Source organism: Heteronotia binoei, chromosome 13 (genome assembly GCF_032191835.1).
Source record: "Heteronotia binoei isolate CCM8104 ecotype False Entrance Well chromosome 13, APGP_CSIRO_Hbin_v1, whole genome shotgun sequence".
Classification (NCBI taxonomy): Eukaryota; Metazoa; Chordata; class Lepidosauria; order Squamata; family Gekkonidae; genus Heteronotia; species Heteronotia binoei.
The window spans coordinates 46,724,176-46,740,169 of NC_083235.1; the positions used below are offsets into that span (position 1 = coordinate 46,724,176).

At 46.6% G+C, this 15,994-nt stretch overlaps 1 protein-coding gene across 1 annotated transcript; it reads left to right on the plus strand.

Annotated features, from left to right (window-relative positions):
• Positions 1-5,186: 5,186 nt before the first annotated feature.
• DDN (dendrin) lies at positions 5,187-12,146 on the plus strand. Its single transcript, XM_060252088.1, has 2 exons — positions 5,187-5,567; positions 10,439-12,146. Exons 1-2 carry the CDS (start codon positions 5,380-5,382, stop codon positions 12,144-12,146), a joined length of 1,896 nt encoding a protein of 631 aa, XP_060108071.1. The 5' UTR covers positions 5,187-5,379.
• The last annotated feature ends 3,848 nt before the right edge of the window (positions 12,147-15,994 follow it).

A 15,994-nucleotide genomic window follows, 5' to 3' on the forward strand; every position in this document is an offset into this window, starting at 1 on the left:
TGATATTTTAAATTTTTTTAGATGGACTGTATTGCTTCATGCAAATTGCTGCAGCTCATTTGATTGCCCCCCCCATTAGCAAACTTTTAAACCATTTATTGTAAAAACTGGTGTATTTATTTGTCAGATTTTGGGAACCTTATCGCTAGTCAGAAGCACAGTGCTCAAGACATGGGATGGGATGAGAGCATACAATTTATTTGAACTAAGGACATGATTTCATGCTCCATGTTTGTATGGCCATAGATTCGGTGAAGATGTGTAAGATGGCAGCTGTGCTGTTAAATACAGGAGATTTACCTCTTTGCAAACAGCATGTTAGAACAATGACCACAAACCGTCATTGAAAGGAACAGGAGTATAACAGGGAAACTGTTGCAGTTTCTGGGCTCAGTGCCCACCTTGTCCTTTTTAACTGGAGGTACTGGGAACTGAATCTGGCACCAACATTCCAGATAAAAAGGGCTAGTATGGAAGTATGTTCAGCCATTGTGGATCTGCATCTAACCTTTCCCTGTGTGGCCTTGAGTCTCACCTAGGACTGCCATCATTAAAAGATTAGCTCAGCCAAAATTATTTTCTTAATGACTGCATAGCAATTAGAACTTCGTAATTCTATATTATGAAAAAATTGAAACTTTTCTAATATGACATATTTATATGGAATAAAAAGAAACCCAGATTATAGTATCAAGTAATGCAACAAACATGGGACACAGGAGGATTGGCAGCTCCAGATATAAGAAGGTATTATGCTGCTGCTATATGTCTTGCAGCATTTCCCTGCTGGTTTGGAAAGGATCAAAATAAGAGGATATGGGAAACTGGATTGCCATGTCCATTAAGCAGTTGGATTTGGTTGGCAAGAAAGTGTTGACATGAACAAGGATTTAATGATGTCTGGTCAGTATTATCTAAGAATTGGGATAAATGCAAAAACATTAAAACTGCAGTCCTCCTTTTGAAGGCCTGTATTGCACCATGTAGACCAGGGGTTGCCAAACTGTGCTTGGGAGCCACATGTGGCTCTTTCTCACACATTTTGTGGCTCTTGAAGCCCCCACCACCCCATCAACCAGCTTGGAGAAGGCATTTGTCACTTTAAATCACGTGACCAAGCCAAGCCAACAGCAGCTTAGAAAATGCAGTGCAAGTTGCTTTCTTTCCACCTCTTCTTCCTTCCTTCCTTCCTTCCTTCCTTCCTTCCTTCCTTCCTTCCTTCCTTCCTTCCTTCCTTCCTTCCTTCCTTCTCTTAAACATCTGATGTTCATGTCTTGTGGCTCTCAAACATTTGATGCTTATTCTATGCTGCTTTTACATTAAGCAAGTTTGGCCATCCCAGTTGTAGACTATACTGAGGCCTTACCTTTTCCCCCCAATATTTACACATCAGATATTTTATGCAAAACAAACAAACTCAAATATATTGAGACCTCTTAATAGTTTTGCGGCAATCTTATTACACCCTGACAGATGGAATCGTTTAGTGCCAACCATTTATATTATACTTGGTGATGCAAAACTCAAAACAACTCTATATAAGGAAAGATGGAGAAAGGATCTCACAATGCATAGAGCAGAGAACCTGTGGATTAACCTTCATAAAAGTATTTTTAAAATCTCAATGAACATAGCAACAATGCAAAAGCATTCTTAAACTAATATAGAAATTATATTTGACTCCAGATAGCCAGTTGGGTGTAATGGTTAAGTGCATGGACTCTTATCTGGGAGAACCGGATTTGATTCCCCACTCTTCCACTTGCAGCTGCCGGAATGACATTGGGTCAGCCATAGCTCCCTCACAGAGCTGTCCTTGAAAGAGTAGCTTCTGTGAGAGCTCTTTCAGCCCCACCTACCTCATAGGGTGTCAGTTGTGGGGGAGGAAAGTAAAAGAGATTGTAAGCTGTTGTTAGGACCAATGTATTTAATTTAGTGAAAAAACTTTGCAAACAGAATAACAACAGGATCCCAAAATAGCTGCTTTGAATATAATGTCACAAGGGGTTCCATCTAACAAGAGCTATTTAATAGCAAATTTGTTTACAGCTGCTAGAATGTTAATAATGCAAGACAGGACAAAGCACCTGAAACTGTGAAACAGCTGAGGAAGTGTGGTACGTGATGCCGATGGGAAGAATCTCTGCATACATAAAGTACTGGGAAGGAGACACAGACATTCACAAAATAAGTTCAGCCAAGTTTTGTCCCCTATCACATTTTGGAACAAAACCAAGCCAATGGAATTGAAAATGGGAATATGGAACCCGTTTAGATTGTGTTATTTTATTAATTATATATTTATTGTATATAGTATATGCTTCATGGCATAATAACATTTAAAAAGTAGTTCCACTCTAGTGCTTTTAGACATTTAATGAATGGCAGGCATCTTTTGGATGGGAGAGAATTTGTTTGCTATTTATTTTGGTTTCAACTGAAAATGTTTTAACTATTATTATAAGCTGCTTTGAACCACAAGAAAAGGCCAGGATATAAGTGTTTTAATAAATTAATTACTAAAAATGGGTGAACTGCTCCCTGTGCCATGTAAAGCTTTTTGAGCATGAGGGTGCTTTTAAAGGCACAGGAGCGGGGTCAGTAAAGAAGACTTGACAGTCCCCATTTATCAAACAGGAATAGTAACAACTCATTTCACCCCGTGAAGATAAACAACATGGTTTTTGTTAAGCATTCTGACACTAAAATAATCCTTGTGATTTGTAACTCTTTCCTTTGGAAGCCAGTTTAGAGCTCTGGGTGGACAGGGTTGTGAAATCTCATCCCCCACCCCATAATAATAAATGGGGTTGTGTCTCTGGCAGCTCTGTTAACCACCCCCATTGTTGCCATCCGTCGCCAATGCAGTTGCCATGCTGGTGCTCAGTTGCTAGGTTTCACTTGGAGCTGGCGTGGGAGTTTGTGCTGAACTCTCTCCTTTACTGGGAAACTTGAGGGGAGGGGGAGCTTGCATTTACCTGGGGTTGAGGGGTGAATGCATTTTTCTGAGATTAAGCTTGAACACAATGGGGTGGAGGAGTAAACATGCCCTTCAACAACTCACGGATGAAACAAGAGACGCTATTGTCTACTCAAAATGCACGAGTCCATATCAAGAACTGCTGCTTGAATCTCTATATTTCTCTTTTACATACCGTATTAATTTACTCTGGAGTAGTCTGACCTAAATTATTTGAAAGTGAGGTTAAAGGTACAATAGAAAAAATAGTTGTGCTATCACTACCCTGTGGTGCCTTAACATTCATGCACATGTATCTACATGCATTCACACTAGAGGAAACAGATACACACGCTTCCCATAGGCAAAACAGGGACAACAATTGGCCAGGTACCCCCCCCCCACACACAAAAAACCCCCAAACAAACAAGGATCGCCTTTTGTGAGAATGCGGAGAGGAGGCTAAGTTGGGTGTTATGATGGGGATTTCAAAGGTTGGGGGGCATAAATAATAGTCAAGGCGCACTTAGTGGCCCCCTCCCCCCTGCCATTGCCACCACTGCTGCTGGCAGGGCTCAGGATGCACAACTCAGATCGCCTGTTCTTCCTTTCCCTCCTTTAAATCACATGGGAGGCTGGTGGCTGCTCCTGCTGCCCCTCCTGCATGATTTAAACAGCACCCTCTCCCCCTGCAGGGTTGTGGGGGTGAAAGCTGAGAGGGTGGGGGCAACTCCTTCCCTCCCACACAGTGGTGGGGGAAAAAGGGAAGGTCAGGGGCCTTGAGTAGGGTCACTCTGACAGGAAGTAAGGGGCAGGCCCCCCACCATGGCTACAGTCCAGGATTTGAGGTCAGATCTCTCAATGTATGTAAAAAGCAGACTTGGGGCTGTGGTTTTGGAGAAGGGGGAAGTACCGTACCTCCCCCCTGCTATCAAAATCACCACCCTGGGCTACTATTAGCCCCAACAGGAGCAAAAAGATAGGCAATATCCGTCTTTTATCTAGGGGTGCCGGCCCCTAATGTGGGCCTAGGGAGTTACAGCTCCTCTCCAGACTATAGAGATCAAGGTCACTGGGGAAAAAATGGATACTTGGAAGCGTGGAGTTTATGGCATTGTACCCTGCTGAGGTCTCTGTCTTCCCCATACTCCACCCCCACATTTCCAGAGGCTTCCCAACCTGGATCTGGCAATCCTAACTCCACCCCCCCCCCTCCCAATTCCGTACCAGTAGCCGCAGAGACCTGGCAACCCACCTTTTGTCCTATCAGTGGTAACAGCATAGGGGCAGTGTGACTGAGGAAATAGCGCAAGGGGGAAAGTTTTAAAAAGTCCACGCCACCGTCTGAACAGCCCTTCCCTTGCCTTGTAGGGTTTTTAAAACACTGTTGTGGGGAGATCTGATCACAGAACCACAATATAGCCTAACTTCCCATTTCAATGCTTGAGCCAGAAAATTCAAGATGTAATAAAAATATAACAAGAAATGAAATCCTTTGCTGCCCTCCAAAACCTGCAACCTGAGGCGGGTCTAACTCTAGCACCAGGTCTGCTACTAGGACAACACTGATGGGGACAAGGGTTGAATGTTGTAGGGGGAGGTGAGGCTGCACAAATATCCTTGGCAGGAGGCTCTAGTGACCCAGGCTGAATACTAGTGGAAAGTAGAGTGTGTTAAGTAAAACTTTTAAACATCTGGCTGGCACTGTGGTGCATACAGCTAGGCACAGGGACTATGAGAGGGGAAGTTGCTTATACTCCCTCCCAATCCAGTACAAACCAATTCAATAGAATGGACACAGGAATCATCAAAGAGCTGCACCCCTGGCTTCCTCTACCTCCTGCTGGAGCCACTGGTACCAAAGTGGTATCTTGTGGCTGACATGGAAGGGTGGGGATAAAGTCCTAGAAATGCTGAGCTGGGCATGAGGCTATATGTGTTCTATGCGCGAGACTCGCAGACAGAACCCAGCCTTTGCCAGCAAGATGCCTGTGTCTTTGTGCTCTGCAGCATCTTGTGTCTCTACTGCTGTGTAACCATTCTCGCAGCATTCTTGTGGTGACAGCAGGCGCCATGGCCGGTCTCTATGTGCAGTGCACTGCGTAGCAATGTGAGAGAATCGTCCGTGGGTGTGCGTGCTTGCCTGATGTGCTTTTGCGCTTCTGCACGTGTGTGTGTGAAGGTCCACGTGTCGTTGTCTCTTCCTCCTGTTTTCTGACCCCCTGCCCTGGGGTTCCCCTCTTACATTGTGTGTGTCCCCACGCTGAGTTGTACTGCCAGAAACTGCCACCCTCTCCACCTGCTTTAGGAACTTGCCTGTCATGTTGTATGTGGTGTGTGGGTGTGATGCACACCCAGTCTCTCTCTGACGGCACTGCCTTGGGCTCTAGTGGCTGCCAGGCATCCCGGCAACCAGGACGATGTTTGAATGCCCAGGGCTGAAACCGGGAGATGGTGGCAGGTTCCGTGTCTGTGAGAGAACAAACCTATTCTTTGTTGAATTTAACACAGTCTCTTGTTCCAGCCGGAGTACCATGGAAGCAGGGCCGTGGACTGGAAAGGGCTACAGTGCCCCCTGGATGTACCACAGGGTCGCTGGGCAGTACACGTGAGTCCAGGACTCTTTTGAAGGGATTTGGTTTGAACAGCAGGGGTGCTATTCAGGCAAAGATCTAATCCTGGCACTGATGAACCAACGGAGGGGGGGGGAGTGAAACGGGGAAGCATCAGTGAGGACTTCAGTGAAAATTCAAAGCTTGGAGGGGAGGGAGGAGAGAGGATATTTTATGGGGGGAGGACTTGGGGTTTGTTGTAGATGCTGGATAATAGAAGAGTAGGTGATTAAATAATATTTCTTAGTCATTTGTAATGTGCTTTTTCCAATTGCTTAAAAAGTTTGATGCTTGCTACCCAAAGTCATCCTTACACTCATGGAAAGGAGGCCTGCATCATCCCCATGTTATAGATGGGGAAGGTTGAAGCACACTGCTGTGCTGAGATTCAAACTGAGGCCTTGCTGGCTCCTAATTCATGCTTTTAAGTATAGCACTATATTTGCTTTGTAACAGGAATGTTCCTAAGACATTGTGGGAGACTTTGAATCAGTCCAGTTTCTAAAATGTGGGATGCATAAGTTGAAAGATGCACAGGAATTATAACAGCTGCCTTAGATTCCTTAGAAGCCATGGTGGCTGGAGGGGGGATAAGTGGCAGCGAGGCTTTTCTTGTAGAAAAAGCCCAGCAGGAACTCATTTGCATATTAGGCCACACACCCCTGATGCCAAGCCAGCTGGAACAGCGTTCCTGTTCAAAAAAAGCCCTGGGAGGCAGGATGAAAAAGGTGAAATCTGGGTTATAGAGTCAGGGTAGGACTGGGGCAACGAGGGTTCCAAACCCTGCTCAAGTAACACTCACTGACTGACCTTCTGTCTAACCTACCTCACAAGGTTGTTGTTAGGCTAAAATGGAGGACAGGCAGAATAATATGTAATTGAAAAATAAATACTTGTAAGTTCACATGATCTAAAGGTGAGCCCTGGGAATGAGTTCAAGGTTTACATTGCTTTGGTTTGCATGTGGGTGATCCAGGTTTGAATGGCTTGATAGGAATCTTTAGGAAACTTTGTATTTGACAGCTAAACCTACATGCTGAGGTTCAACTTGGTGAGAACAATACATCCTACGAGTACACTCAAAGACTACAATAGAAGACAATTTTGCAATTAAGCCATTTGAGGATTATTTTCCTCCCTCAGTTCTACCCCTGCAAACTGCAATGTCTATACTATGTTGCACTGGTTGCTAAAAAATGCCAGGCTACTGGTGCATTCAATACAGCATTCACTTCAGTGAATTAACAGAAGGGACCTGTGTCTATGCAGGCCATTGAAAAATCCATCAGCTGCTGTTCTCATAGCTGCTGTGCTGCCTAATCTCTCCTCAAAGCCTATAAGCATTCTACCCAACAGTGCTCCCTTTCTAATCCCATCTATGATATTCATTAACAATGACTCACCAACCAATAAGTACTTCAGTGTTGGCATGTGTCTCTCTTGGCCAGTCCTCTAGATTCCTTCCTGTTCTTCCATCTCCAAAGTAGTCCATCACCATCACTCAGGTACCTCAGCCCTGTGTAGTGGCTTCAGTGACCCAGATTCAAATCCCCATCCTGTTGTGGAAGGCTGCTGGGTGACCAGTCACTTTCTCTCAGCCTAACCTGCTCCACAGGGACATTGATATCAGGATAAAATGGAGGAGGGGAGAATGAGTCATGCCACCCTAAAGCCCTTGAAGGAAAGATGGATTGAAAATATAACTAAATAATCTTAAAGGACTAGTGACTAATGAATCTGAAGAGCCATCAGTGAGCAGGTAGTAGTTGGGGACAAAGGGAGGATTGAGGTAGGCAGGGAGTATGTAGGGCTGGAAGGGAATTAGGTGTGTGTGTGTGAGGGAGGGAGAAAACACTAAAATAATTGGTGGTTGATGAGTCAGGGTATGGAAGAGGACCTGGGTGGTTAGGATGGCCCTGGGCTTTGCTGGGAGTTTTTTGCAGAATCGCAGCACTGGCTCAAATCACGCATCAGCCACAAATAAATATATGCTGTCATGTGACCTGATGTTCCTTTAGCCTTAGCACCACCCTGCTAGCTGCAATATTGGGCTAATTGTATTGGATTACCTTGTTGGGAAGATTTCAGAGGAAGTGTATGTGAAACATTCTGAAGGTTTAAAAACTGCTAAATAGAATTATGCTACTGTTCTAACAGGGTGATAACAAAAGGCCTTTAGGACTGATTCATATTTTATGTAGCAGATGTGTTTGTGTATTTTATGAACGTTTAGTTCATAAACAATATAAAAGTCTTAAGTGGCAACTCATAGTGGGATTTAGGTAACAGGCACCTGTTGAAAAGCCCTGGCCAGCTGGAATCCTCTAGAATATGTCCACCATTATGTGTCCTTACAAGCACATATCCCCTCCTCCCAGTTTACTGGGTTCACCAGTGCAAGCGCAAAGTTCTGTTTTAGAACTTTTGAGCAGGCCCACTAAGAAGCAACACAGCAAATGCATTCCTTTTTCTATGGCATGTGTGAGCACTAGGGGGCACTTCTGCTCCACATTGTTGTGATTTTGAAGCACAAACAACATCTCTGCAAGGGCTGAAGTAGACATCTCAACAAATGCAAGGGTGCCAGTCCCCAAGATAACACAGAATGTGGGGACAGAAGGGCTGTTCATTGGGAAGGATCACATCCACTGGCTGACCAGAGAAAGGACCATAGGAACTGGGTCTTAGGGATTGAAAGAATGACAGCCAGCATGGTGTACTGCTTAAGACTAGAGCAGTGGACTCTAATCTGGAGAACTGGGTTTAATTCCCCACTCTTTCACACGTAGACTGCTGGGTGACCTTGGGTTAGTCCCATTCTCTCAGAACTCCCTTGGCTTCACCTACCTCACAAAGTGCCTGTTGTGGGGAGAAGAAGGGAAGGTGACTGTAAGCTGCTTCAAGAGTCCTTAGAGTAGAGAAAAATAAAGGTAAAGGTAGTCCCCTTTGCAACCCATTACCAACCCATGGGGTGATGTCACATCATGACGTTTCCTTGGCAGACTTTTTCCAGGGTGGTTTGCCATTGTCTTCCCCAGCAGGGTATAAAAAAACATCTCTTTGTCTTCCCCTCCACAGCCCCCCTGCCTTCAGACATCAGAAAGGGGAAACAGGGGTTTGGAGCAACATGCCTCTCTTGCATTTTTTTAAAGTTGTCCAGGGATCTGTTTTGTTCAACATCTTCATAAATGATTTGAATGAAGGAATAGAGGGAATGCTTATTAAATTTGCAGATGATACTGAATTAGAAGGGGTAGCAAATATGGTAAAATCAGGATACAGGATGATCTTGACAGGCTGGAAAACTGGGCTAAAACAAATAAAATGAATTTTAACAGGGATAAATGTAAAGTTCTGCATTTAGGTAGGAAAAATTTAATGCATAATTCTCTTGGCTGTAGTATGTGTGAAAAGGATCTTGGGGTCTTAGTTGACCATATACACTGAAAATGAGTCAGCAGTGTGACGTGGTAGCTAAAAAGGGAAATGTAATTTTGGGTTGTATCAACAGAAGTAGTGTCCAAATCACACAGAGTGATGGTAGCACTTTACTCTGCTCTGATTAGACCTCACCTAGAGTATTGTGTTCAGTTTTGGGCACCAAAATTTAAGAATACAGACAAGCTGGAACATGTCCAGAGGAGGGCAAGAAAGATGGTAAGGGACAGGAATTTTTATTTTTTAAGCAGGAACACACAGGAATGTAGTTTTGGCTGGCTTGGTGTCAGGGGGTGTGGCCTAATATGCAAATGAATTCCTGCTGGACTTTTTCTACCAAAAAAGCCCTGGTAGGGGGGTCTGGAGACCAAGACTGATTTCACACTAGACCTTTAATCCTGGTTTAGCTCTGTCCTCCCCAAACCGACATTTTACACTAGAATCACAGAATAAGAGAAACCAACTCTATGACTATGATTTTAGCGTAGAATGTCACCTTAGGGACAGGGCTAAACCAGGATTAAAGGTCTAGTGCAAAACTGGTCCGAGTCCTATGAAGAAAGGTTGAAGGAGCTGGTTATGTTTAGTCTGAAGAAATGACTGAGAGGTGATATGATCACCATCTTCAAGTACTTGAACCAATGTCATATAGAGGATGGTGTGAAGTTGTCTTCTGTTGCTCCAGATGGTCAGACCAAAACCAATGGGTTGAAATTAAATTAAAAGAATTTTTGGCTAAACATTGGGAAGAACTTTTTGACAGAGCAGTTCCTTAGCGGAACAAACTTCCTCAGCAGGTGGTGGGCTCTCCTTTGGAGGTTTTTAAACAGAGGCTAGATAGCCATCTGACAGCAATGCTGATTCTGTGAACGTACACAGATCATGAGAAGGAGGGCAGGAAGGGTTGCATCAGTGCTGTTTGTTTTGTGTGGGTTTTTTGCCATCTTCTGGGCAAAAATGCTCCAATGGAGCAGGAGTAACTGGGGTGTGTGTGAGGAAGTACTTGTGAATTTCCTGCATTGTACAGGGGGTTGACCTAGATGACCCTAGAGATCCCTTTCCAACTCTTATGATTCTACAAATAACTCTAGTGCACCATGTCCATTTTTAATGGTGAAGGTAATGCAAAAGTCTTATTTGATATTCTGAATGGCTGTAATCCAGAGAAGGTGCAGTGAGGAAGCTTGGGAAGACAAAATTGGGTTCTGTCTAACTGAAGGAAGCATCTACAGGGTGCAAAATACACAAATGCAAAGGTGGGCAGAACGGCTTTGTCCGTTTTCAGCTACCGACTGAACAGCACTGAGAGAATTTTTAAAAAACCCATAAGGGTCAGGGACTAGAGAAATTGGGTTTTGCACGTGCTGTTTGTTGCCTGCTGGAATGCTAGGGATCTGTGCTCACTTCTTGCCTGTTCCGTCCTTTGCAGGCTCTTGGAGAAGCAGCTGGTGTCCGATTTTTCTCCGTGCCCACGGCGCCCCAGCTCCAGTGTCCTGCAGGATTCAACCAACTGGCATGACGTCCAGCCGCCATTTCACTGGGGTCCACTGAGGCAGGAAGGCCCCTGGTTTCCAGGGTCAGAGTCGAAGAGGGCCGTCGCTTCTTCTCCGAAGCCCCGCAGTCAACGCAGCCCGATTTACGATGGCTTCCCTGCGGTCTGCAGAAGGGAGCTGGCCTGGGGGGCTGCTGCGCCCACCCCCTCTAAAGAGCCAGCCGCTCCAAACTGCAGCAAGGGGCCGCTGGGCGCATCTGACAAGCTCCGAGGCGATCTTCCTGCCCGGTCCCCGCCCAGCTACGAAGCCCACATGCAGCTCCGGGCCGGCCAGGGCCCCCGCAAGGAAAACTGGCCGCGCCCGCCGCCCTACGTCGCTCCCCCATCCTACGAGACTGCCCACCGCACAGTGCGGCCCCAGCCCCGCGCGTCCAGGGCCGCCAGCGTCGGGGGGAAGTCGGCCACCCGGACAGAAGCGCCCCCCAAGCGGCTGGAGCCAGTCCGCGAGGGAGGACCGCGAACACCCAGCTCCAGGCAGAAGAGAGGGCAGTGCCCGGCCCCGGTGCCCGGCCCTTGGAGCTACCTCGGGGGAGCCAGAACCTGGGCTGGGCGGAGGAGGCTGCCGGAGCGGGCAGAGGCCGCCCCCGCCTGGGCATCTGACTGGCTCAGGACCCCCCCGCCCAGAAGCCACACCCTGCCGCGGGCCACCAGGTGGCTGCCCGCCTCCTGCCCGCCGGTGCCCAGCGGCTCCGTTCCCCAGGACGCCCTCCCTGCACCGTGGGGCTTCAGCCACAACGCCCCCCAAGGGAGCCGGGGGAGCGCGGAGTGGAAGGAGGGCGGCAGCAGGCGGCTCAGGGAGAGCCCGGCCAGAGCCACGCCGCAGAGGCCTGGCGGGCTGATGGTGATCGACGCCACGTGCGTCGTGATCCAGACCCACTACATCCCCCCGGCGCGGACCGAGCGCGTGCGCTACGTGGGCCGGGCGGGCGCGAAGCAGAGTCCCGCCAGCGCGTCTCCCGCCTCGGGCTCCCTGCAGGAACGGGCCTCCCGCATCCTGGGCCTCCCCCTCAGCGAGCTGGGCTTTACCGAACAGCAGGCAGGACGGCCCTCGGGGTCAGCCAGCCCCAGGCGCAGCAGGGCTGAGGGCAGAGGCCTGGCGGAGGCGCCTGCAGCCGGGGCTGCCTCTGTGCTGCTGCCGCCCGAGCGGGCCCCTCTTCCCACCCAGGGGAGCCCCAAGCAACCATTCTCCAATCCGGCGGCGCCCGAGAGCGCCCTAGCAGAGCCTCCAGACGCAGGCCTGATTTGCCTTGAGGTAGGCCAGAGCTGTGCGCCCCTGGCTGAAGCAGAGCCCGCCCGTAGCCCACAGAACAGATCCTACGTGCGGGATCTTAGAGAAGCCATGTCAAGGATCCGCCGCCACACAGCACCAGATTCAGACACTGATGAAGAGCTGGAGAAGGAGCGACAGGCGGCCGATGGCCATTTCCCATGGAAGGGGCGCCTGAACGAAGGGGCGCTCTCCTATAGCAGCAGCAGCTCAGAGAGCATAAGCTCTAATGCCACGGTGGTGCCCGGAAATGCCAAATCCGCCACCCTGAGGAATGGTCTTGAGAGGGGCTGGCAGCTCAGTCGAGCAATGCCATAGCAAGGAAGATGGATTAGAAGACAGCGCAGGCTCACGTCTCGTCTCTGCCCACCTCACTCTGTGAGTCCCAAGTGCCTGGCTTGGTTTCCCTATGCCACTGCCCTTCTCAGACTCAGGGACACTGGTATGTTTGAGGCTGTGGGATGAAAAAGAGATATATGCAGTTGTAAAAAACACAAAACAGGAGTCTTGGAGAACATTAAAGATGAGCACAGTCTTATTCCAGCAAAACCATTTGTAAACCGAAGAAGCTTCTGGATTAAGTGGTTTCAACTAGGCTGTAATCTGAAGTGTTTTATGCTGGAATATAATTGTATTAGCCTTTGAAATGTCACAGAACTCCCATTTGCTTTTGGTGCAGACTGTAAAACCTACTCTACCCCTCTGTATATTTGCGCTGGCATAGCATAATCTCGAAGAATGGGATCTCTGTGTTCTGAGGCAGTATAGCTGTGATTACCAGTTGCTAGTGCCAAACCACAGAAAATGGCCATCAACGTTACAGTCAGGGCTTCTGGGCCTCCTTGGATCATCTTTCTGGCTGTCATTCATTGGAGACGCTGCTGGCTTAGATGGTCTGATTAGGCAGGGCAATTCTTACGTAGCAGGGATATGTGCAATGGGCAGTGAATCTGCTAAGACATGTTCTACTTCTCTTCCACAGGGTTACTGCCTAAAAACCTTTCTGTCACTAGGCATTTGGGAACCGTGATGTTCCACAATAACAGCTGTTTTCTCAACTGAAGATGCTGGATGATGTATTCTTGTTAAGCTATTGAGGTCAGCTAGGTCAGAACCCACCCCCCACCCCCGATACAGCAATGCCATATACTGTAAAAGAAAATGAAGTGAGATTCAAAATGAATGCTGGGATTACTGGTGGGTCCTCTTCCCTTTTGTAATGCTACCCTTAGCTACTGTTTTGGAAACGCTCAGCAGAGAAGGGCAAATTGGTGGAGCACATGGGTTTCTTTAAGGGCTCCCCACTGCTATAATTTGAGCAGTGATCCAGATACTAAAATTGCAAAGTAGATGTTAATGTAAAGATAGTAACCATTTTTCTGTGCACTACTGGAGTGACACCTAATTTGTTACAAATACCTATTGCCTTTAATTTGTCCTTTGAAAGGTCATTGTACTTCAGACATGTTGTGTTAACATTATGGGGATATTTATTCAACAGCTTAGACCACTGAGGGGAAAACCCCCGTGTGGACTGAGAAATGTATCTCTGCCAGGTTTGATAAATATGTATGCCAAGAAAAATGCTGGCTTTATTTATAGAGCCTCCTCAGCTAGCTAGTATCTGGCTGGGCCACTTCTATTAATAAATACAATAAAGGCACTTGAAAATCCATCTTGCAAGTGAAAAAAAGCATGTTTTACAGAGACCCAAGGGTGGATTATCTAAAATAGACTCAGCCCAAGTCAGCAAGGTTTTTCCTCCTGCAGAGACTTGCCATCTCATCTCTTGCAACAGTTGACCTGCATACAGTTCACCACTTCCAGGCTTGATGCACCATAAATCCAAACCTCTGTAGTGTCGACACTATCCAATATATGTCTGCAGCCTTTGGGCTTTATCCACAGCAATGTTGTCCAAAATGCAAGCACAAGCAAGGGGAATGTCACACTGAATCCAAGGACTGGTTTACATTTTAGGTGGCATACAGGATACCCAGCTGGCATTTCTGTACTGCCAAGTGCTGGTAGGAGCAATTGGAAGGCAGCATTTCCAGTTATAAGTTCACTATATCAAGTGTGGAAAAATTTATTTATTTATGGGGAAACGCCTTTCTCAGTGGGGACGTAAAGTGGCTTACAACATAGTTCCCCCCCTCACAAACCACCACTTTATCCTCAGAACAGCACTGCTGTTTTAGCACAGAGCAGTGGCAGTTAGGGTCTGAAACCCACAACTGCTACTGGAAGTGTGTATAACTGAGATCTCCAACAATGCCCAATGCCCTGCATGTTGCATTCTCCACAACAGAGGCATGTCCCAAAGACCTCTGGATCCCCTACAAGTGAAGAGTTACCATTACGGTCCAATGGCTTTCCATAAATGACATCTGTAAACAGTTTTGGTTTGTCCATTTCTCACATTTTATTGCCTCAAGCTCTGATTCCCACCTCATTAGGGTTCCAGAGTGAATGGCCTGCTATCCCTCAGAAGCATTGTCCACTTAGAGTATCTACTTTTCCCTCTTCCTGGGGCTTAATGTAGCTGGTGGGGATATCTCTGATTGAGATAACAGCCTGGTGAAAGGAGCAACTTCTCTGTATGCATTGGTGGAACCCAGCTCTGTATTATGCAGCTTGGGATTCCAGCATAAATCTTCAGCATATCATGTAGTTTGGCTCCTCAAATTTGGCCACATCCTGAACCAAGGGCAGTGACTGAATACAGACCCTTCCTGCTGCAAAGAATTTCCACTGCAATAAACCAGTTTTTAAGGATGCAGAGCCCTCTCACTGTATCTTGCTATTGGTTTACATTTTTCTCTATTACATGTTTTTTGCCTTACGAGTATATTTGTACAAAAATTACAGCAATCACAAAATGTAACCAGAGGTTGCAGAAAAATGTGCTTTTTAAAGCAGTCACTAGATGGGGCACTGTATCCATTGTTCAGTGCAATGCACTACTTTGCCACCCACCCACATTTAAAGGATAGTTTCAGATGGTAGCCCTGCAAAATTCTGGGAACTGTAATTTGGGGAGGATGCTGAGACCTCTCTATAAGCCATTGCCAGCCCCACAAAGACCTGCATTTCACAGCATATTCTGGGGGGGGGGGGGGGAGGAAATGATTGCTAAACCAGTTCAAGGCTGAGGTATAGATATCCTCCTTGGTAAGCAAAACCCATTCATCATGTTATCTTAAAAAAAACCTTAGGCGCTGTGATGGGGTCAGAGACAACAACTTTGTCCAGCCTCTACTCTGCTGTTTAGAGCCACTTGGCTTCACTGAATGCATTAATTGTCGCAGTAATGCTTCTCTCCAGGATTTTTTTCCTGGAAAAAGAAGTGCCGGAATTCTCAAGAGAGAAATGAAGGAGAAACATAAGGGTGCCCTTCATGAACTTTTAAACATTTTTTGGAGAATTTTGTTTCATGAAGAGGTTCTGGAACTCTATTCTGCTGTGTTCTCCCAGAAAAAAGCCCTGCTTCTCTCTCTGCCAGCTTTACCTGCTGATTCTCAAACTATAGTCAATTATACCAGCGCTGACCCAGCTACCCTTTTCTGGTCACCCAAAGTTCAGATTACCAGCAAGCCTGGAGAAGAATGTCCTGCCCCCTAATGTGTGGAAATGGGCACTGAACCTTTTCATGGCAGGACGGTAAATAGCATCACCTGGTAAAAATATCCCATTAAGTTTCTATCAAAGAGACTCGTTGTTTTTCTCTAGGCTGTGTAGCCCTAGTTCAGATCCACTTCACCTAACAATCTGTTTTTAGTTGTGTAAATTCCAGATGCTCCACAGGACACCAGAAGGATGTGCAGGGAACTTTCCTGGTCCAGCAGGCCACAAATGAGACAATTTATTATTTCACATTTCTGTCCCACCCTCCCCAAATGGGCTCAGGGTGGATCACATCAAAGATAAAACAATTACACATATTTTTTTTAAACTAACAAAAGCATTATAACAGATCAATTTACTAATTAAACATTTAGATAGTGAACATTTCAAAAACCTGGTCCCTGGCTGAGCAGATAAATAGTAGTCATAATTAGTTGCTACTCCAGATTGGGCCAGCGTGAGGCAGGAAGGCCGTATTGATGCACTGTGATGTTCAACACCCCAACTAAACGAAATAATTTAAATGGAAATGATAAATT

Coding starts and splice junctions, on each gene's coding strand:
- DDN (XM_060252088.1), top strand. CDS start 5,380: ATGTTTGAATGCCCAGGGCTGAAACCGGGAGATGGTGGCAGGTTCCGT. Junction 5,568..10,438: donor AGGGTCGCTGGGCAGTACAC/GTGAGTCCAGGA, acceptor CGTCCTTTGCAG/GCTCTTGGAGAAGCAGCTGG.